This window comes from Coregonus lavaretus (genome assembly GCF_964263955.1).
Source record: "Coregonus lavaretus genome assembly, chromosome: 4".
Classification (NCBI taxonomy): Eukaryota; Metazoa; Chordata; class Actinopteri; order Salmoniformes; family Salmonidae; genus Coregonus; species Coregonus lavaretus.
Window position 1 is genome coordinate 10,442,650 of NC_139991.1, and position 24,072 is coordinate 10,466,721.

Below are 24,072 nucleotides of genomic sequence, written 5' to 3' on the forward strand. Positions count from 1 at the left end.
TCAGTTATCATACACCTTGTTCTGCAGGTAGCTGAAGAGCGCCTCCAGTCCCTTGGTGGAGCACCACAGCTGTTTGAGCATCTGACACTCTTTCTCGTTCACCTCCTCCAGGACCGACTTCAGGATGCTCCGCACCAGGCATTTAGACTCTTCCAGAACCTTCCACACACAGGGACAAACAGAGAGTAAGAGGTGGCCTGCTTCATAGATCGAGGCCCTTCATTTTCACACCCTTGATCTGGCAGCATTGTACTGTATTAGTTACAGTACCCATGCACATACAGTGAGGGAAAAAAGTATTTGATCCCCTGCTGATTTTGTACGCTTGCCCACTGACAAAGAAATTATCAGTTTATAATTTTAATGGTAGGTTTATTTCAACAGTGAGAGACAGAATAACAACAACAAAATCCAGAAAAACGCATGTCAAAAATGTTATAAATTGATTTGCATTTTAATGAGGGAAAAAAGTATTTGACCCCCTCTCAATCAGAAAGATTTCTGGCTCCTAGGTGTCTGTTATACAGGTAACGAGCTGAGATTAGGAGCACACTCTTAAAGGGAGTGCTCCTAATCTCAGTTTGTTACCTGTATAAAAGACACCTGTCCACAGAAGCAATCAATCAATCAGATTCCAAACTCTCCACCATGGCCAAGACCAAAGAGCTCTCCAAGGATGTAAGGGACAAGATTGTAGACCTACACAAGGCTGGAATGGGCTACAAGACCATCGTCAAGCAGTTTGATGAGAAGGTGACAACAGTTGGTACGATTATTCGCAAATGGAAGAAACACAAAATAACTGTCAATCTCCCTCGGTCTGGGGCTCCATGCAAGATCTCACCTCATGGAGTTGCAATGATCATGAGAACGGTGAGGAATCAGCCCAGAACTACACGGGAGGATCTTGTCAATGATCTCAAGGCAGCTGGAACCATAGTCACCAAGAAACAATTGATAACACACTACTACACACTACTACTAATCCTGCAGCGCCCGCAAGGTCCCCCTGCTCAAGAAAGCACATATACAGGGCCGTCTGAAGTTTGCCAATGAACATCTGAATGATTCAGAGGAGAACTGGGTGAAAGTGTTGTGGTCAGATGAGACCAAAATCGAGCTCTTTGGCATCAACTCAACTCGCCGTGTTTGGAGGAGGAGGAATGCTGCCTATGACCCCAAGAACACCATCCCCACCGTCAAACATGGAGGTGGAAACATTATGCTTTGGGGGTATTTTTCTGCTAAGAGGACAGGACAACTTCACCGCATCAAAGGGTTGATGGACGGGGCCATGTACCGTCAAATCTTGGGTGAGAACCTCCTTCCCTCAGCCAGGGCATTGAAAATGGGTCGTGGATGGGTATTCCAGCATGACAATGACCCAAAACACACAGCCAAGGCAACAAAGGAGTGGCTCAAGAAGAAGCACATTAAGGTCCTGGAGTGGCCTAGCCAGTCTCCAGACCTTAATCCCATAGAAAATCTGTGGAGGGAGCTGAAGGTTCGAGTTGCCAAACGTCAGCCTCAAAACCTTAATGACTTGGAGAAGATCTGCAAAGAGGAGTGGAACAAAATCCCTCCTGAGATGTGTGCAAACCTGGTGGCCAACTACAAGAAACGTCTGAACTCTGTGATTGCCAACAAGGGTTTTGTCACCAAGTACTAAGTCATGTTTTGCAGAGGGGTCAAATACTTATTTCCCTCATTAAAATGCAAATCAATTTATAAAATTTTTGACATGCGTTTTTCTGGATTTTTTAGTTGTTATTATGTCTCTCACTGTTCAAATAAACCTACCATTAAAATGATAGACTGATCATGTCTTTGTCAGTGGGCAAACGTACAAAATCAGCAGCGGATCAAATACTTTTTTCCCTCACTGTACATATATATACAGTGCTATGAAAAAGTATATCATCCAAAACACACAATCAAGTCTACATGAAAATTGCTAAAAAGCAACAAATTGGAAGTTTTGGAATGGCCTAGTCAAAGTCCAGACCTAATCCCAATTGAGATGTTGTGGCAGATGAAATGAGCAGTTCATGCTTGAAAACCCACACGTCACTGAGTTAAAGCAGTTCTGCATGGAAGAGTGGGCCAAAATTCCTCCACAGCGACGTGAGAGACTGATCAACAACTACAGGAAGCATTTGGTTGGAGTCATTGCAGCTAAAGGTGGCACAACCAGTTATTGAGTGTAAGGGGGCAATTACTTTTTCACACAGGGGAATTGGGTGTTGCATAACTTTGTTTATGAAATAAATGAAATAAAAATGTAATTGTTGTGTTATTTGTTCACTTATGTTCCCTTTATCTAATATTAGGTTTTGGTTGAAGATCTGATAACATTCAGTATCACAAATATGCAAAAGTAGAGAAAATTAGAAAGGGGGCAAATACTTTTTCATAGCACTGTATATATATTGCACTTTTCACTTATATGTGGTTTCTGTTTGTGGTTAGATAATATTATTTAAGAGTTTTATTCAATTTACAGACCAATGCTCCAGGCAAGTTCCTAGCGCAAGGCTTGGGATATAGAATGCCAGCTCTACATGACTATCTCTATGTCAGAAAAGCCTACCATAGCACTGCAGGTGGCCATCTCCTTCACGCGCAGCATCACTTCCTGGTTGAACGTGGTTGGCCAGAAGACCTGTGACACCAGGCCCCGGCTGCAGGCTTCCTGTGCCGTGAGTTTCCTCCCGCAGAACAGCATCTCATTGGTCTGTCAGGGTGAGAGGCGGAGACAGGGAGGAATCAATTTTTTTATGTACAACAAGTTAATGTAAATGTAAAACATTGAATCGTGTTTTACTGCAGAGCTGGGGAAAAAACCTGCACAGGGGACCAGGCAACCAGACTCACCAGAGCCACTCCAAGGATCTGGGGGAAGGTGTAGGAGGAGCAGCCGGAGGGGGTGAGGCGGAGAGCGGCACAGGGCGTTTGGAACCAGGCCCGCTCGCTGGCCCACACCACGTCACATAGAGGCAGGATAGAGGCCCCCAGGCCCAGGGCAGGCCCGTTGATGGCCACCACGATGGGCTTCTTAAAGTGGATAAACGCCAGCACAAAGTCCCTGGGAGAGGAGACACAAAACAGTGAGTATAAACTATACAGTATAATATGAGTGTGTCTTTGAGCTTATTCGTGCTTATCCTGCTTTAGGCAAATCAGGGCAAGCAGCCTTTCTTAGTTTAAAGTAAGCAAAATGATCTGCCAGTGCACTAAGATAATAAGACATCTTACCAAGATAAATTAAGATCAAATTTCTTGAAATAAGATCATTTATCTTACTCCACTTGTATCAAGCCTTTTTTTTACGTTAAAATAAGCAAAATTATCTTCCAGTGCGCTAAGATAATGTATCTTGGTCAATGCAATCTAATGGTAAGAGATATCTAGGTAAGCGTGTGTGTGTATGTGTGCCGTGTTCCCTGTTCCTGCTGTAGCCTTGTTTAGGTGGATAATTAAGTGATAATGCCCGAGAAGCCAGTGTTTTTTGGATATATTCGTTGAGGGCCGACAAACCGTGCCAATATATCCAACAAACACTGGCTTCGAGGGCATTATCACTTTTATACAACGGGTTACCAACATATTCAAATAATGATTGACATAATTTATTCTTACTATTTCATCCTTCCACAAGATATAGACGCGACCCAGTCTTTCAGTCTTTTTGTTCTGTATCTCTGGACTTTGCCAGTCGTTCGTTCTAAACGTTCCATTGCCATACTGGCTGGCAACGTTCTTATCCCTTGCTTGCTAGCTAGCCAACTACGGCTAATTTACAGTCACGTCAAAAGGTTCCGCCAGAATAACAGCAAAGTAGCTGCATTTGCATTTGTTTAAGCTGTTTTCTAGTGACATTTATTTGGATACATCCATAACAATGAGCTAATGAGGAACGATTTCGCCTGGCATAGAAAATGTGCTCACTCGACAGGACACTGTTGTTCAGACAGAGGAGCTAGCCAACAACACAGCTAACACAATCACTTCAAACTGAAGCTGGAAAGACTGCAAATTAGCTGCGTTTCATTTGACCTTTTTTCAGTGGACATTTTTTTGTATATATCCATAAAAATGATGCCAGTTGATTCATGATTTCGACTGGCTGAGAAACGCTGCCTGCCTGTCTCGTCCCGACAAGTTCAATACTATGGGACAGCAGGAGATCGAATTTGAATATTGAAACAATGTTGCAAATGTCAGAGACAGACGGCAATGTTTATACAAATCTCCGCTGTTGAAAACTAAATGTTAGTCTAAAAGAAACGTGAGATAATGTCTAGATGCTTTTTATAGTGGAGATCAAGTTTATAAAGTGCCTGACTAGGTTGATGAGACAGTGGATTGCGCAGTCAGGTGGAACAGTGTAAATAGGCATTTTAACGTCATTGATTTAGCTGGTGGTAACTTGTGGAATAGACACCGGCTGGAATGCGGTTTTAACCAATCAGCATTCAGGATTAGACCCACCCGTTGTATAATGGCAATCATGTGTTGTTTCTGTGTTTGTGTCTATAGCCTTTGTTCCTCTCTTACCGTACAGCGTCAGCAATGCGGCTGCTCTCTTTCCTGCGGTCTGTGGAGAGGCGTCCTATCAGGTAGGATGGGTCCAGGCCACTGCAGAAGACACTCCCCACAGCACTGAGCAGCAACAGCTTACTGTCATCAGCTGCTGCGTTGCCCAGAGCCCGACACACCTCCTTCATTATCTACACAGAGAGAGAGAGGGAGGAGAGAGAGTGAGAGGAGGTAGGGTGGAGAGGGAGAGGGAGGAGAGAGAGTGAGAGGAGGTAGGGTGGGGAGGGAGAGGGAGAGAGAAGATTGAACTACCAGATCATAGCCCTGCTGTACATCTCCCCAATGATCTACAGACAAGATAAGAGTGTAGCTGTAGGATACCTTCTTTATCTATAGCTAGAGACAGGTAAGACAGGTTATATCTAACTGAGCAATCAGATCAATATATACTGAACAAAAATATAAACGCAACATGCAACAATTTCAACGATTTTACTGAGTTACAGTTCATATAAGGAAATCAGTCAATTGAAATCAATTCATTAGGCCCTAATCTATGGATTTTACATGACTGAGAATACAGATATGCATCCGTTGGTCAAAGACACCTTAAAAAAGGTAGGGCCGTTGATCAGAAAACCAGGCAGTATCTGGTATGACCACCATTTGCTGTGGAAAGTTGCCCCACTCCTCTTACATTTACATTTTACATTTTAGTCATTTAGCAGACGCTCTTATCCAGAGCGACTTACAGTTAGTGAATACATTGTTTTGTGTTGTGTGACAAAACTGCACAACAGCTTTGGTGGCCTTTTATTATCCCCAGAACAAGGTGCACCTGTGTAATGATTATTCTGTTTAATCAGCTTCTTGATATGCAACACCTGTCAGGTGGATTGATTATCTTGTCAAATGAGAAATGCTCACTAACAGGAATGAAAACAAATGTGTGCACAAAATGTAAGAGAAATAAGCGTTTTGTGCATATGGAACATTTCAGGGATATTTTATTTCAGCTCATGAAACATGGGACCAACACTTTACATGTTGCATTAATTTTGTTCAGTGTAGTTCTTCACACCTGTCCAATGAAACTGAGGCTAGAGATCGAGCCATCAAACCAGTGCACATGACTCTAGATCCCAGCATAAATCTTCCCCTTAATGACAGAGAAGGCAGAATCCTAACTTGACATAGCAGCAGCAATTTAACCTCCTCTATATATCATGCATGTATTGATGTCATAGAGCAGCAGTCAATCAGTCATTCTGTATTGTGTTTATTTTACTCTTGGTCTATGCTGTATTTATGTGGAACCCCCACTGGGTGAGACCATTATTCCCTGAACCCCGAGGTCGTCTGGAGCCTCCATAACCCCTCCATCACCCCACTCACTGACCCTAACCCTAACCCATGTAATCTGATTACTAGGGCCGGGATGATAGCAGTATCTCAATATTTATTTCCATGGCAAAAATTAAAACACGAAGCAGAATGAAGTGTTTGGTATTTTAAAAACCTGCTGTATGTAAAATATGATGTGCTATAGTTTGGAAAATAAATGTGACTCTGGATGACAACATAATAATGTTTGGTTCCAATATCAGGCCTGTTTTCCTAAAGAAGTTAAATCTGCTTCGTGTTTTGTTTCCTTGCCACGACACTAACGAGTATCACGATACTGGTATCGTCCGGGCCTACTGATTACCCCCTGACCCAGGTCTCCCAGTCAACTCAATTCAACATCTCTTACACACTGCATAATCCCTCCTGAACATCAGATGGATGTGGTGTGTGTGTTTGTGTGTGCGTGCCTGCTCCTGTGTGTGTGCCGATGCTCAATTAAACCTGAGGAAAGATAGACAGGGCAGGAGAGTGATACTGACACAACTGGAAGGGGGTGGGGCTGGCATGGCAAGCAATATGTAGTGGTGGTGAAGACACTGCAGCCAAACAGTGTCATTCAGAAGCCAGCCCTGTACACAGGCCCTGCCTGGGAGCCATTTGTGGGAAGCAGCGGGGGGCATCCACAACAAATTGGACTGGAACCATATTATGTGTCAGCTCCCTGAGAATGAAAACGGTGAGCCATGCATATAGATTGTAAAACCCAAAATACATGTGTTCATTTGTCAGTGTGTGCTTGTGCGCGCTTTGCATGTGTGAGTGTGTGCATGTATACACATCCGTGTGTGCGCTGTGTGCATGTGTGTTCGTACTGGGCTTGTGTTCATGTGTCAGCATGTGTGTGTCTGTGTGTGTGCTGCTCTAGGCTTGTCCTCTGGGCCGTGTGTCTTTCCGCTCCATGCAGCGTGTGTGTGGATTGAGGTCAGCGAGCTAAGCATCTCTCCACAGAGAGCTATCCACCAGGGGAAACAGCGTTAGCACGCTAAAGGCAGGTAACACTCCTGCTAGTACAACTTAAATCCTATATCCCTCTGAGGGAATTCTGAAAGAAATAATACTAGAAAGGGAAACTCACTATAGCTGCTACAAAGGAAACCCCTTTTGACATCTAATGAAGCAGTCTTTTTTATGATTTCTGTTTGTGACAACTCCCTTTCAGCCCAACCTCAACTCTTCATAAGGCTAACTACTTCTTTGGTATTTTAATTGGTATTTTATTAGGATCCCCATTAGCTGTTGCGAAAGCAGCAGCTACTCTTCCTGGGGTCCACATAAAACATGACATAATACAGAACAGCAATAGACAAGAACAGTCCAACTACATACATTCAAAACATCACACATAGCCTACATATCAGTATATACACACAAAATATCTAGGTCAAACATGGGAGAGGCATTGTGCCGTGAAGTGTTTCTTTATCAGTTTTTTAAAACCAGGTTTGCTGTTCACTTGAGCAATCTGAAATGGAAGGGAGTTCCATGCAATCATGGCTCTATATAATACTGTATGTTTTCTTGAATTTGTTCTGGATTTGGGGACTGTGAAATGACCCCTGGTGGCATGTCTGGTGGGGTAAGTGTGTGTGTCAGAGCAGTGTGTAGGTTGACTATGCAAACAATTTGGAATTTTTAAACACAGTGTTTCTTATAAAAATAAGAAGTGATGCAGTCAGTCTCTCCTCTATTTTTAGCCAAGAGAGACTGGCATGCATAGTATTAATATTAGTCCTCTGATTACAGTGAAGAACAAGACGTGCCGCTCTGTTCTGGGCAGCTGCAGTTTTTCTAGGTCATTCTTTGCAGCACCTATCCATATGACTGGGCAATAATGAAGATACGATAAAACTAGAGCCTGGAGGACTAGCATTGTGGAGTGTAGTGTCAAAAAAAGCAGAGCATCTCTTTATCACGGACAGACCTTTCCCCATCTTTACAACCATTGAATCAAAATGTTTTGACAATTACATTTTACAATCCAAGGTAAAACCAAGTAATTTAGTCTCCTCAACTTGCTCAGCAGCCACATTATTCAGTATCAAATTCACCTGAGGTCTAGATCTTAGGGAATGATTTGTACCAAATACAATGCTCTTAGTTTTAGAGATGTTCAGGAATAGTTTTTTACTGGCCACCCATTCTAAAGCGGACTGCAACTCTTTGTTTACAATTGCAGTGATTTCACTAGCTGTGGTTGCTGACGCATATAGGGTTGATTCATCATCATACATACAGTGCATTTGGAAAGTATTCAGACCCCTTGACTTTTCCCATATTTTGTTACGTTACAGCCTTATTCTAAAATTGATTAAATTGTTTTGTTTTTCTCCTCATCAATTTACACACACAATACCCCATAATGACAAAGCAAAAATGTGTTTTTAGAAATTTTAGCTAATTTATAAAAAAATAACAAACGGAAATATCACATTTACATAAGTATTCATTCAGAGTATTCAGAGACAACGAGCGACAGCTGCCTCTGATTGGGAACCACACCGGCCAACATAGAACTATACATATTAGACAAGCCACATAGAAAAAGCACAACAAGGAATATACTCACCCTGACTCAACATATAAGCGTCCCCTGAGTCAGGGCGTGACAGTACCCCCCCCCCCCAAAGGTGCGGACTCCGACATAAACATAACAGGGTAGGGGCCGGGTGGGCATTCCGCCTCGGAGGCGGATCCGACTAAGGGCGTGACGACCTCTCACTCTCCGCCTCCCTGTTGCGCCCCTGGTCTGGTCTGGACCTAGGCGCGCTGCTTTCCCTCTCCTTCCTCCCACGATACGCCAGGCCCTGTCTGGACCCTGGTGTGGGAGACCCCGAACCTGGAGAGGGGCTGACGTCATGGTCTGGACTGGAGCCGCTGACCGGAGCTGGACTGGATCCCGGTGGAGCGGACTGCTCTGGCTCCGGAGTGGAGCAGCTGACCGGAGCTGGATCAGGCACCGGTGGAGCGGACTGCTCTGGCTCCGGAGTGGAACAGCTGACCGGCACTGGATCAGGCACCGGTATAGCGGACTGCTCTGGCTCAGGAGTGGAGCCGCTGACCGGAGCTGGATCAGGCACCGGTGGAGCGGACTGCTCTGGCTCCGGAGTGGAGCCGCTGACCGGAGCTGGACTGGATCCCGGTGGAGCGGACTGCTCTGGCTCCGGAGTGGCGCAGCTGACCGGAACTGGATCAGTCACCGTTGGAGCGGACTGCTCTGGCTCCGGAGTGGCGCAGCCGTGCCGGACTGGACAAACGCACCACTGGTCTGGTGCGAGGAACAGGCACGGGCTGGACCGGACTAGGAACACGCACCACTGGCTTGGTGCGAGGGACAGGAACGGGCCGGGCCGGACTGGCGACGCGCACCACTGGCTTGGTGCGAGGAGCAGGAACAGGCCGGGCCGGGCTGGCGACGCGCACCACTGGCTTGGTGCGAGGAGCAGGAACGGGCCGGGCCGGACTGGCGACGCGCACCACAGGCTTGGTGCGAGGGGAAGGAATGGGCCGGACCGGACTGGCGACACGCACCACTTCCTTGGTGCGAGGAACAGGACTGGGTTCCTTTATTAACCCCCGCTCCTTCTGCTCCCTAACTAGCTCCTCTCGCCGTGCCTCTACTCTTTCCTTCTCCCTTTTAGCCTCCTGTAGCGCCTCCCTCTGACCGAATAACTCCTGCTCCCTCTGAACCAATAGCCCCCGTAACATGGTGGCCTCCTCTCCTAACCTGCAGATCCGCCCTTTAACGGCCTCCTGCTGCCTCGTCGTCCACACCGTGTGCCCCCCCCCCAAAATGTTCTTGGGGTTGCCTCTCGGGTCTCCGTCGTCGGCACTGTTGGCGCCGTTTCTCCTCTCCTACCTGGGCATCCTCCTTCATCGCCCTCCGATAACGGACGGCCTCCTCCTCCGTAATTCTCCCCCAACCGAGGTGGACATCTACTAACGTAACCTCCTGTTGATTCCCAGGCGTTTGCTCCTTCTCGGCACGCTGCTTGGTCCTTGTTTGGTGGGATCTTCTGTCACGCTCGTTGAATGACGGGTCAGACCAAGGCGCAGCGTGATATGCATGCATGCTTATTTTAACTATTAAACACCACGACAAAACAATAAACGAAACGTGAAGTCCAAGGTAGTACAGAAAACAAACCTTACATGGAACAAGATCCCACCACTAGACAGTGCCAATAGGCTGCCTAAGTATGGTCCCCAATCAGAGACAACGAGCGACAGCTGCCTCTGATTGGGAACCACACCGGCCAACATAGAACTATACATACTAGACAAGCCACATAGAAAAAGCACAACAAGGAATATACACACCCTGACTCAACATATAAGCGTCCCCTGAGTCAGGGCGTGACATCTAGAGGTTTTCATCAAGGATCTCTCTGTACTTTGCTCCGTTCATCTATCCCTCGATCCTGACTAGTCTCCCAGTCCCTGCCACTGAAAAACATCCCCACAGCATGATGAAGCCGGTGACTGATGTGGTATACTCCTCAATGCCATCAGATGATTCCCAGAACATATTCCAATCTGTGCTAAGAAAACAGTCCTGTAGCTTAGCATCTGTAGCTACACATCACTGACAAACTGAAATGGTCCACCCACACAGACAGTGTGGTGAAGAAGGCGCAACAGAGCCTCTTCAACCTCAGGAGGCTGAAGAAATTTGGCTTGACAACTAAAACCCTCACAAACTTTTACAGATACACAATTGAGAGCATCCTGTCGGACTGTATCACTGCCTGGTATGGCAAATGCACTGCCCGCAACCGCAGGGCTCTTCAGAGGGTGGTGCGGTCTGCCCAACGCATTACCGGGGGCAAACTACCCGCCCTCCAGGACATCTACAGCACCCAATGTCACAGGAAGCCCAAAAAGATCATCAAGGACATCAACCACCCGAGCCACTGCCTGTTCATTTTACATTTACATTTTAGTCATTTAGCAGACGCTCTTATTTATTTTTCATACTGGCCCCCCGTGGGAATTGAACCCACAACCCCGGCGTTGCAAACGCCATGCTCTACCAACTGAGCTACATCCCTGCCGGCCATTCCCTCCCCATACCCTGGACGACGCAGGGCCAATTATGCGCCGCCCCATGGGTCTCCCGGTCATGGCCGGCTACGAGCCTGGATCATCCAGGTGCATCAAAGCTGGGACCGAGAGACTGAAAAACGGCTTCTATCTCAAGGCCATCAGACTGTTAAATAGCACATTAGAGGCTGCTACTGCCTACTGAAATCACTGGCCACTTTAAGAAATGGAACACTAGTCATTTTAATAATGTTTACATATCTTGCATTACTCATCTCATATGTATATACTGTATTCTATAATATTCTACTGTATCTTAGTCCATGCCGCTCTGTCATTGCTCGCCCATACACTACCTTTCAAAAGTTTGGGGTCACTTAGAAATGTCCTTGTTTTCGAAAGAAAAGCAATTTTTTTGTCCATTAAAATAACATCAAACTGATCAGAAATACAGTGTAGACATTGTTAATGTTGTAAATGGCTATTGTAGATGGAAATGGCTGATTTTTTATGGAATATCTACATAGGCGTACAGAGGCCCATTATCAGCAACCATCAGTCCTGTGTTCCAATGGCACATTGTGTTTGCTAATCCAAGTTTATCATTTTAAAAGGCTAATTGATCATTAGAAAACCCTTTTGTAATTATGTTAGCACAGCTGAAAGCTGTTGTGCTGATTAAAGAAGTAATACAACTGGCCTTCTTGAGACTAGTTGAGTATCTGAAGCATCAGCAATTGTGGGTTCGATTACAGGCTCAAAATGGCTAGAAACAAATAACTTTCTTCTGAAACTCGTCAGTCTATTCTTGTTCTGAAAAATGAAGGATATTCCATGCGAGAAATTGCCTAGAAACTGAAGATCTCGTACAACGCTGTGTACTACTCCCTTCACAGAACAGCGCAGAACGGCTCTAACCAGAATAGAAAAAGGAGTGGGAGGCCCCAGTGCACAACTGAGCAAGAGGACAAATACATTAGTGTCTAGTTTGAGAAACAGACGCCTCACAGGTCCTCAACTGGCAGCTTCATTAAATAGTACCCGCAAAACACCAGTCTCAACGTCAACAGTGAAGAGGCGACTCCGGGATGCTGACCTTCTAGGCAGAGTTGCAAAGAAAAAGCCATATCTCAGACTGGCCAATAAAAAGAAAAGATTAAGATGGACAAAAGGACACAGACACTGGACAGAGGAAGATTGGAAAAAAGTGTTATGGACAGACGAATCGAAGTTTGAGGTGTTCGGATCACAAAGAAGAACATTTGTGTGACACAGACCAACTGAAAAGATGCTGGTGGAGTGCTTGATGCCATCTGTCAAGCATGGTGGAGGCAATGTGATGGTCTGGGGGTGCTTTGGTGGTGGTAAAGTGGGAGATTTGTACAGGGTAAAAGGGATCTTGAAGAAGGAAGGCTATCACTCCATTTTGCAACGCCATGCCATACCCTGTGGACGGCGCTTGATTGGAGCCATTTTCCTCCTACAACAGGACAATGACCCAAAGCACAGCTCCAAACTATGCAATAACTATTTAGGGAAGAAGCAGTCATCTGGTATTCTGTCTATTATAGAGTGGCCAGCACAGTCACCGGATCTCAACCCTATTGAGCTGTTGTGGGAGCAGCTTGACCGTTTGGTTCGTAAGAAGTGCCCATCAAGCCAATCCAACTTGTGGGAGGTGCTTCAGGAAGCATGGGGTGAAATCTCTTCAGACTACCTCAACAAATTGACAACTAGAATGCCAAAGGTCTACAAGGCTGTAATAGCTGCAAATGGAGGATTCTTTGACGAAAGCAAAGTTTGAAGGACACAATTACTATTTAAATTAAAAATCATTATTTCTAACCTTGTCAATGACTAAATTTCCTATTCAAACTAATTTCATGTCTGTTTTCATGGAAAACAAGGACATTTCTAAGTGACCCCAAACTTGTGAACGGTAGTGTATATGTATATATTCTTAATTCCATTCCTTACTTAAATTTGTCTGTATTGTGTATATGTTGTGAAATTGTTAGATATTACTTGTTAGATATTACTGCACTGTTGGAGCTAGAAGCACAAGCATTTCGCTACACCCGCAATAACAACTGCTAAACACGTGTATGTGACAAATAACATTTGATTTGATTTGACCACTTCCGTATTGAGCGAGTCACTGGTACTTCCTGCTTTAGTTTTTGCTTGTAAGCAGGAATCAGGAGGATAGAATTATGGTCAGATTTGCCAAATGGAGGGCGAGAGAGAGCTTTGTACGCTTCTCTGTGTGTGGAGTAAAGGTTTTCTATCGTTTTTAAAAAATCTGGTTGCACATGTAACATGCTGGTAGAAATGAGGTAAAATGGATTTAAGTTTCCCTTCATTAAAGTCCCCGGCCACTAGTTGCGCCGCCTCTAGATGATCATTTTCCTGTTTGCTTATGGCTTTATACAGCTCATTGAGTGCGGTCTTAGTGCCAGCATCGGTTTGTGGTGGTAAATAGACAGCTACGAAGAATATAGATGAAAACTCTCTTGGTAAATAGTGTGGTCTACAGCTTATCATGAGATACTCTACCTCAGGCGAGCAAAACCTTGAGACTTCCTTAATATTTGATTTCGCACACCAGTTGTTATTGGCAAATAAACACAGACACAGACCAGCTATTCTGTCTTGCCGATTCATGGAAAAACCAGCCAACTGTATATTATCCATGTCGTCGTTCAGCCACAACTCGGTGAAACATAAGATATTACAGTTTTTAATGTCCCGTTGGTAGGATAGTCTTGAACGGAGCTCATACAGTTTATTCTCCAATGATTAAACGTTGTCCAATAGGACGGATGGTAGAGGCGGGGTACCCACTCGCCAACAAATTCTCACAAGGCACCCGGACCTGCATCCCCTGTATCAGCATATTTTCTTCATGCGAATGACGGGGATTTGGGCCTGGTCCGGTATCTGGAGTAAATCCTTCGCGGCCGACTTGTTAAAGAAAAAATCTTAGTCCAGTTAGAGGTGAGTAATTGCTGTTCTGATATCCAGAAGCTCTTTTCGGTCATAAGATCCCTGTATTGCTACTGCTGTATCATTAAAAGGAATTATTTAAGTGAGTTTCAGAGATGCCTTCAGAAAGTATTCATACAGTGCCTTGCAAAAGTATTCATCCCCCTTGGCGTTTTTCCTATTTTGTTGCATTACAACCTGTAATTTAAATTGATTTTTATTTGGATTTCATGTAATGGACATACACAAAATGGTCCAAATTGGTGAAGTGAAATTTACTAAATAACTTGTAAAAAAAAATATATATATATATATAATGGAAAAGTGGTGTGTGCATATGTATTCACCCCCTTTCATATGAAGCCCCCAAATAAGATCTGGTGCAACCAATTACCTTCAGAAGTCACATAATTAGTTAAATAAAGTCCACCTGTGTGCAATCTAAGTGTCACATGATCTGTCACATGATCTCAGTATATACAGTGAAAAATGTATTTGATCCCCTGCTGATTTTGTACGTTTGCCCACTGACAAAGAAATGATCAGTCTATAATATTAATGGTAGGTTTATTTGAACAGTGAGAGACAGAATAACATAAAAAATATCAGAAAAACGCAGGTCAAAAATGTTATTAATTGATTTGCATTTTAATGAGGGAAGTAAGTATTTGACCCCTCTGCAAAACATGACTTAGTACTTGGTGGCAAAACCCTTGTTGGCAATCACAGAGGTCAGACGTTTCTTGTAGTTGGCCACCAGGTTTGCACACATCTCAGGAGGGATTTTGTCCCACTCCTCTTTGCAGATCTTCTCCAAGTCAATAAGGTTTCGAGGCTGACGTTTGGCAACTCGAACCTTCAGCTCCCTCCACAGATTTTCTATGGGATTAAGGTCTGGAGACTGGCTAGGCCACTCCAGGACCTTAATGTGCTTCTTATTTAGCCTTTTCAATGCCCTGGCTGAGGGAAGGAGTTTCTCATCCAAGATTTGACGGTATATGGCCCCGTCCATCGTCCCTTTGATGCAGTGAAGTTGTCCTGTCCCCTTAGCAGAAAAACACCCCCAAAGCATAATGTTTCCACCTCCATGTTTGACGGCGGGGATGGTGTTCTTGGGGTCATAGGCAGCATTCCTCCTCCTCCAAACACAGCGAGTTGAGTTGACGTCAAAGAGCTCCATTTTGGTCCCATCTGACCACAACACTTTCACCCAGTTCTCCTCTGAATCATTCAGATGTTCATTGGCAAACTTCAGACGGGCCTGTATATGTGCTTTCTTGAGCAGGGGGACCTTGCGGGCGCTGCAGGATTTCAGTCCTTCACGGCGTAGTGTGTTACCAATTGTTTTCTTGGTGACTATGGTCCCAGCTGCCTTGAGATCATTGACAAGATCCTCCCGTGTAGTTCTGGGCTGATTCCTCACCATTCTCATGATCATTGCAACTCCACGAGGTGAGATCTTGCATGGAGCCCCAGGCCGAGGGACATTGACAGTTATTTTGTGTTTCTTCCATTTGCGAATAATCGCACCAACTGTTGTCACCTTCTCACCAAGCTGCTTGGCGATGGTCTTGTAGCCCATTCCAGCCTTGTGTAGGTCTACAATCTTGTCCCTGACATCCTCGGAGAGCTTTATGGTCTTGGCCATGGTGGAGAGTTTGGAATCTGATTGATTGATTGCTTCTGTGGACAGGTGTCTTTTATACAGGTAACAAGCTGAGATTTAGAGCACTCCCTTTAAGAGTGTGCTCCTAATCTCAGCTCGTTACCTGTATAAAAGACACATGGGAGCCAGAAATCTTTCTGATTGAGAGGGGGTCAAATACTTATTTCCCTCATTAAAATGCAAATCAATTTATAACATTTTTGACATGTGTTTTTCTGGATCTTTTTGTTGTTATTCTGTCTCTCACTGTTCAAATAAACCTACCATTAAAATTATAGACTGATCATTTCTTTGTCAGTGGGCAAATGCACAAAATCAGCAGGGGATCAAATACTTTTTCCCCCTCACATGTTCTGAAAGGCCCCAGAGTCTGCAACACCACTAAGCAAGGGGCAGCACCATGAAGACCAAGGAGCTCTCCAAACAGGTCAGGGACAAAGTTGTGGAGAAGTACAGATCAGGGTTGGGTTATAAAAGAATATCCGAAACTTTGAACATCCCACGAAGCACCATTTAAATCCATAATTAAAAAATTGAAAGAATATGGCACCACAACAAACCTGCCAAGAGAGGGCTGTCCACCAAAACTCACGGCCCAGGCACGGAGGGCATTAATCAGAGAGGCAACAAAGAGACCAAAGATAACCCTGAAGGAGCTGCAAAGCTCCACAGCGGAGATTTGAGTATCTGTCCACAGGACCACTTTAAGCCGTACACTCCACAGAGCTGGGCTTGATGGAAGAGTGGCCAGAAAAAAGCCATTGCTTAAATAAAAAAATAAGCAAACATGTTTGGTGTTCGCCAAAAGGCATGTGGGAGACTCCCCAAACATATGGAAGAAGGTATTCTGGTCAGATGAGACAAAAATTTAGCTTTTTGGCCATCAAGGAAAACGCTATGTCTGGCGCAAATGCAACACCTCTCATCACCCCGAGAACCATGTTTTTCATTGGCAGGGACTGGGAAACAGGTCAGAATTGAAGGAATGATGTATGGCGCTAAATACAGGGAAATTCTTGAGGGAAACCTGTTTCAGTCTTCCAGAGATATGAGACTGGGACGGAGGTTCACCTTCCAGCAGGACAATGACCCTAACCATACTGCTAAAGCAACACTCAAGTGGTTTAAGGGGAAACATTTAAATGTCTTCGAATGGCCTAGTCAAAGTCCAGACCTCAATCCAATTGAGAATCTGTGTTATGACTTAAAAATTGCTGTACACCAGCGGAACCCATCCAACTTGAAGGAGCTGGAGCAGTTTTGCCTTGAAGAAAAATCCCAGTGGCTAGATGTGCCAAGCTTATAGAGACATACCCCAAGAGACTTGCAGCTGTAATTCCTGCAAAAGGTGGCTCTACAAAGTATTGACTGAGTGAATAATTATGCATGCTCAAGTTCAGTTTTTTTGTCTTATTTCTTGTATTTTTCACAATAAAAAATATTTTGCATCTTCAAAGTAGTAGGTATGTTGTGTAAATCAAATGATACAACCCCCCCCCCCCCCCCCAAAAAAAAAATAAAAAAATAAAATAAAATCAATTTTAATTCCAGGTTGTACGGCAACACAATAGGAAAAATGCCATGGGGGGTGAATACTTTCGCAAGCCACTGTACCGCTGGACTTATTCCACATTATTTTGTGTTACAGCCTGAATTAAAAAATTGATTAAATAGATTTTTGTTTCTCACCCATCTACACAGAATACCCCATAATGACAAAGTGAAAACATGTTTTTAGAAATGTTATTACATTTATTGAAAATGAAATACAGAAATATCTCATTTACATAAGTATTCACACCCCTGAATCTGGATTGTACAATATTTGCACATTAATATTTTTTTAATTCCTCAAGCTCTGTCAACTTGGTTGTTGATCATTGCTAGACAGACATTTTCAAGTCTTGCCATAGACTTTTAAGCCGATATAATTCAAAACTATAACTACGCCACTCAGGAACATTCCATGTCATCTTGGTAAGCAACTCTATTGTATATTTGCCCTTGTGTTTTAGGTTTCTGTCCTGCTGAAAGGTGAATTCATTTCATTTCATTTCATTTCATTTACGTCATTTAGCAGACGCTCTTATCCAGAGCGACTTACAAATTGGTGCATTCACCCTATAGCCAGTGGGATAACCACTTTACAATATCTTTTTTTTTGGGGGGGGGGGGCGGGGGGGTAGAAGGATTACTTTATCCTATCCCAGGTATTCCTTAAAGAGGTGGGGTTTCAAATGTCTCCGGAAGGTGGTGAGTGACTCCGCTGTCCTGGCGTCGTGAGGGAGCTTGTTCCACCATTGGGGTGCCAGAGCAGCGAACAGTTTTGACTGGGCTGAGCGGGAGCTATGCTTCCGCAGAGGAAGGGGAGCCAGCAGGCCAGAGGTGGATGAACGCAATGCCCTCGTTTGGGTGTAGGGACTGATCAGAGCCTGAAGGTACAGAGGTGCCGATCCCCTCACAGCTCCATAGGCAAGCACCATGGTCTTGTAACAGATGCGAGTGTCTGTATCATCTCCCAGTGTCTGTTGGAAAGCAGACTGAACCAGGTTTTCCTCTAGGATGTTGCCTGTGTTTAGCTCTATTCCGTTTCTTTTTATCCAAAAAAACTCTGTAGTCCATGCCGATGTCAAGCATACCCATAACATGATGCAGACAACACCATGCTTGAAAATATGAAGAGTCGTACTCAGTAATGTGTTGCGTTGTATTTGCCCCAAACATAATGCTTTGTATTCAGGACATAAAGTTAATTTCTTTGACAATTTTTTTGCAGTTTTACTTTAATGCCTTATTCCAAACTGGATGCATGTTTTGGAATACTTTTATTCTGTACAGGCTTTATGTCTTTTCACTCTGTCATTTAGGTCAGTATTGTAACTACAATGTTGTTGATCCATCCTCAGTTTTCTCCTATCACAGCCATTAAACTCTAACTGTTTTAAATTTACCATTGGCCTCATGGTGAAATCCCTGAGCGGTTTCCTTCCTCTCCGGCAACTGACTTAGGAAGGATGCCTGTATCTTTGTAGTGGCTGGGTGTATTGATACACTATACTAATTAATAACTTCACCATGCTGAAAGGGATATTCAATGTTTTTTTGACCCAGCTACAGTGGGGGGAAAAAGTATTTAGTCAACCACCAATTGTGCAAGTTCTCCCACTTAAAAAGATGAGAGAGGCCTGTAATTTTCATCATAGGTACACGTCAACTATGACAGACAAAATGAGAAAAAAAAATCCAGAAAATCACATTGTAGGATTTTTAATGAATTTATTTGCAAATTATGGTGAAAATAAGTATTTGGTCAATAACAAAAGTTTCTCAATACTTTGTTATATACCCTTTGTTGGCAATGACACAGGTCAAACGTTTTCTGTAAGTCTTCACAAGGTTTTCACACACTGTTGCTGGTATTTTGGCCCATTCCTCCATGCAGATCTCCTCTAGAGCAGTGATGTTTTGGGGCTGTTGCTGGGCAACACGGACTTTCAACTCCCTCCAAAGATTTTCTATGGGGTTGAGATCTGGAGACTGGCTAGGCCACTCCAGGACCTTGAAATGCTTCTTACGAAGCCACTCCTTCGTTGCCCGGGCGGTGTGTTTGGGATCATTGTCATGCTGAAAGACCCAGCCATGTTTCATCTTCAATGCCCTTGCTGATGGAAGGAGGTTTTCCCTCAAAATCTCACGATACATGGACCCATTCATTCTTTCCTTTACATGGATCAGTCGTCCTGGTCCCTTTGCAGAAAAACAGCCCCAAAGCATGATGTTTCCACCCCCATGCTTCACAGTAGGTATGGTGTTCTTTGGATGCAACTCAGCATTCTTTGTCCTCCAAACACGACGAGTTGAGTTTTTACCAAAAAGTTATATTTTGGTTTCATCTGACCATATGACATTCTCCCAATCCTCTTCTGGATCATCCAAATGCACTCTAGCAAACTTCAGACGGGCCTGGACATGTACTGGCTTAAGCAGGGGGACACGTCTGGCACTGCAGGATTTGAGTCCCTGGCGGCGTAGTGTGTTACTGATGGGAGGCTTTGTTACTTTGGTCCCAGCTCTCTGCAGGTCATTCACTAGGTGTGGTTCTGGGAATTTTGCTCACCGTTCTTGTGATCATTTTGACCCCACAGGGTGAGATCTTGCGTGGAGCCCCAGATCGAGGGAGATTATCAGTGGTCTTGTATGTCTTCCATTTCCTAATAATTGCTCCCACAGTTGATTTCTTCAAACCAAGCTGCTTACCTATTGCAGATTCAGTCTTCCCAGCCTGGTGCAGGTCTACAATTTTGTTTCTGGTGTCCTTTGACAGCTCTTTGGTCTTGGCCATAGTGGAGTTTGGAGTGTGACTGTTTGAGGTTGTGGACAGGTGTCTTTTATACTGATAACAAGTTCAAACAGGTGCCATTAATACAGGTAATGAGTGGAGGACAGAGGAGCCTCTTAAAGAAGAAGTTACAGGTCTGTGAGAGCCAGAAATCTTGCTTGTTTGTAGGTGACCAAATACTTATTTTCCACCATAATTTGCAAATAAATTCATTAAAAATCCTACAATGTGATTTTCTGGAGAAAAGAAATCTCAATTTGTCTGTCATAGTTGATGTGTACCTATGATGAAAATGACAGGCCTCTCTCATCTTTTTAAGTGGGAGAACTTGTACAATTGGTGGCTGACTAAATACTTTTTTCCCCACTGTACCAATAGGTGCAATTCTTTGCGAGGCGTTGGAAATCCTCCCTGGTCTTTTGTGGTTGAATCTGTGTTTGAAATTCACTGCTCGACTGAGATAATTGTATGTGTGGGGTACAGAGATGAGGTAGTCATTCCCAAATCATGTTAAACGTTATTATTGCACACAGAGTGAGTCCTGGCAACTTATTATGTGACTTGTTAAGCACATTTTTTCTCCTGAACTTATTTAGGATTGCCATAACAAAGGAGATGAATACTTATTGACTTGTAAAATAAAAATACATTTAAAAAACATAATTCCACGTTGACATTATCGGGTATTGTGTGTAGGCCAGTGACCAAAAAATCTCAATTTAATCAATTTTAAATTCAGGCTATAACAACAAATTGTGGAAAAAGTCAAGGGGTGTGAATACTTTCTGAAGGCACTGTTTGAATGTTATCTAATTTTAGCAAGTTATTGATTTCATAAACCTTATTTCTAAGGCTAAATATATTAATAGGGGCTATTTTTTGCCCTTTCCTGGGTAGCTTATCGGAGATAGACATAATATTACGGAAAAAAAACACACAAAGCATGACTGATTCCCCAGACTGAAGGTGTTCACCCCCAATGATCCCTAATTTCTCTGGCACAACTGGAGGAGCATGCGGCAGAGGGCAAATACCTATGATGAAAATTACAGGCCTCTCTCATCTTTTTAAGTGGGAGAACTTGCACAATTGGTGGCTGACTAAATACTTTTTTCCCCCACTGTACTTCCAAAGTCGTGGCAAAATGGCTTAAGGACAACAAAGTCAAGGTATTGGAGTGGCCATCACAAAGCCCTGACCTCAATCCTATAGAAAAAGTGTGGGCAGAACTGAAAAAGTGTGTGCGAGCAAGGAGGCCTACAAACCTGACTCAGTTACACCAGCTCTGTCAGGAGGAATGGGCCTAAATTCACCCAACTTATTGTGGGAAGCTTGTGGAAGGCTACCCGAAACGTTTGACCCAAGTTAAACAATTTAAAGGCAACGCTACCAAATACTAATTGAGTGTATGTAAACTTCTGACCCACTGGGAATGTGATGAAAGAAATAGAAGCTGAAATAAATCATTCTCACATTTCACATTCTTAAAATAAAGTGGTGATCCTAACTGACCTAAGACAGGGCATTTTTACTAGGATTAAATGTCAGGCATTGTGAAAAACTGAGTTTAAATGTATTTGGCTAAGGTGTATGTAAACTTCCGACTTCAACTGTACTTGTATAAGCTGACGTCAAGCACACTCCAGAGCCAGTTAAAGATGCATTTCCACATACAGGGTAATGGTCATCTACAGGCTTGGTAAAAGGAAAGAAAGTGTCCAAAGGTGGAAAGAGGGTAAGAGTGATTGAGGGAGAGAGCACATTAATATGGAGAAGAAGAGAGGTGGTAAGAGTGAGACCGCTGTTGCTAAGTAGTGGAGTGAAGGAACGAAATGGTCAACCTGCCTCAGCGTGGGAGGTAACGGTAAAAGTACTGGTTAACGGCTCAGGAAGATCCCTCTCTTCTGAGAGAGAGAAATAGAGAGGGAAAGATAGAGTTATCATCAGCTGAACGTATCTTGTTAGACTGAGGCAGAGTAACAGAACCATTTGAGCCCTCAGCTAACAGGCTTACTGTGACAGATAGATCGTTTGCGCTACATGCACGCTACACGCATGCCAGGTAACAGGGGTTTTCCACTATCCGTGATCATTTGGATAACCACGCTAGCGTCGCAATCATGTGGGTGCTAGCAAGCATGCTAGATAGTGCTAGGTATCAACAGTCAATCCAGTAGGGGCTGGAATCTGTAGTGAGCTTTGATTGGTCATCCTCGCCGCAATATCGCATAAAGAGTATTTGCATAAAGTTAAGCTTTTTCCACTCCCTCGCCATGCTTGCATCGCCCTACGGTCCCCTCACCCACTTCGCTTCCCTCCATTGAAAATTAACAGCTTCATCGCCCCTATCATGTTCAACGCAGATCAGTGGATGTTTGGTGAATGACTGACACTATAGAGACCTGTTGTTTGCAAACATAAGAGAAGGAACCTCTTTATCCTGCTCCTATGGGGGAGACACACAATCAGGTATTGCTTTGGTCTTCCATATGGACATGCCATACAGGACAAATGACACATTGACGTCAAGGCTGAGGTCATAATAATATATAATAATAATAATATGCCATTTAGCAGACGCTTTTATCCAAAGCGACTTACAGTCATGCGTGCATACATTTTTGTGTATGGGTGGTCCCGGGGATCGAACCCACTACCTTGGCGTTACAAGCGCCGTGCTCTACCAGCTGAGCTACAGAGGTCATCAGTTGCTGGCCTTAGGATGGCTTCTGTATGGTATGACACATAGGGCGAGATCATACAATACGAACATATCATTATGTCATGGCCTACTGGGACGCACAGGGATGTGTCATAGACTCATACATGACAGCATTCAACTGCTTGCCATTAATAGCTTGATACCTGGGGAAATTAGCAATCAGCTGTCCGTCATACACAAAAATAGACAGATAGACATCTCCCAAGAGAAGATTTTCTAAAGGAGGACCACTCAGCCTGGAAATATATGGAATTATATCACAGAGCAGTATGGAAATACAGCACTTGAGAGTGGATGAGTAAGCCTTATTGCACACTTAAGCAGAAGGATTTTGTGCAAGGGAATCTTGCATATCACTAGAGCTGACTCCGGTAAGACATGGGGTGGCGGTCTGTGTATATTTGTAAACAACAGCTGGTGCGTAAATCTAATACTAAGGAAGTCTCAAGGTTTTGCTCGCCTGAGGTAGAGTATCTCATGATAAGCTGTAGACCACACTATTTACCAAGAGAGTTTTCATCTATATTTTTCGTAACTGTCTATTTACCACCACAAACCGATGCTGGCACCAAGATTGCACTCAATGAGCTGTATACGGCCATAAGCAAACAGGAAAACTCTCATCCAGAGGCGGCGCTCCTAGTGGCCGGGGACTTTAATGAAGGGAAACTTAAATCCGTTCTACCTAATTTCTTCCAGCATGTTAAAATGTGCAACCAGAGGAAAAATCAACTCTAGACCACCTTTACTCCACACACAGAGACGCGTACAAAGCTCTCCCTCGTCCTCTATTTGGCAAATCTGACCATAACTCTATCCTCCTGATACCTGCTTATAAGCAAAAACTAAAGCAAGAAGCACCAGTGACTCGGTTAAAAAGGAAGTGGTCAGATGACGCAGAAGCTAAGCTACAGGACTGTTTTGCTAGCACAGACTGGAATATGTTCCGGGATTCTTCTGATAGCAGTGAGGAGTACACCACATCAGTCACTGGCTTCATCAATAAGTGTATCGATGACGTCGTCCCCACAGTGACCGTACGTACATACCTCAACCAGAAGCCATGGATTACAGGCAACAGCCGCACTGAGCTAAAGGGTAGAGCTGCTGCTTTCAAGGAGCGGGACTCTAACCCGGACGCTTACAAGAAATCCTGCTATGCCCTCAGACTAACCATCAAACAGGCAGTCAATACAGGACTAAGATTTAATCGTACTACACCGGCGCCGACGCTCGTCGGATGTGGCAGGGCTTGAAAACTACTACAGACTACAAAGGGAAGTACAGCCGCAAGCTGCCCAGTGACACAAGCCTACCAGACGAGCTAAATCACTTCTATGCTCTCTTCGAGGCAAGCAACACTGAAGCATGCAT

The 24,072-nt window shown here is 44.0% G+C and overlaps 1 protein-coding gene across 1 annotated transcript in view; it reads right to left on the reverse strand.

Moving 5' to 3' along the window:
• The window catches only part of LOC311127644 (chromodomain Y-like protein 2), a gene marked incomplete at its 3' end in the record, with an annotated part of 44,565 nt that continues 20,493 nt past the window's right edge, over positions 1–24,072 (reverse strand). The window contains exons 4-7 of the mRNA XM_084159471.1: positions 4,558–4,730; positions 2,875–3,085; positions 2,591–2,734; positions 1–159 (exon numbers count right to left, since the gene is read on the reverse strand). Coding sequence (XP_084015597.1) covers positions 1–159; positions 2,591–2,734; positions 2,875–3,085; positions 4,558–4,730 — 687 coding nt within the window. The remainder of the gene's footprint in view (positions 160–2,590; positions 2,735–2,874; positions 3,086–4,557; positions 4,731–24,072) is intronic.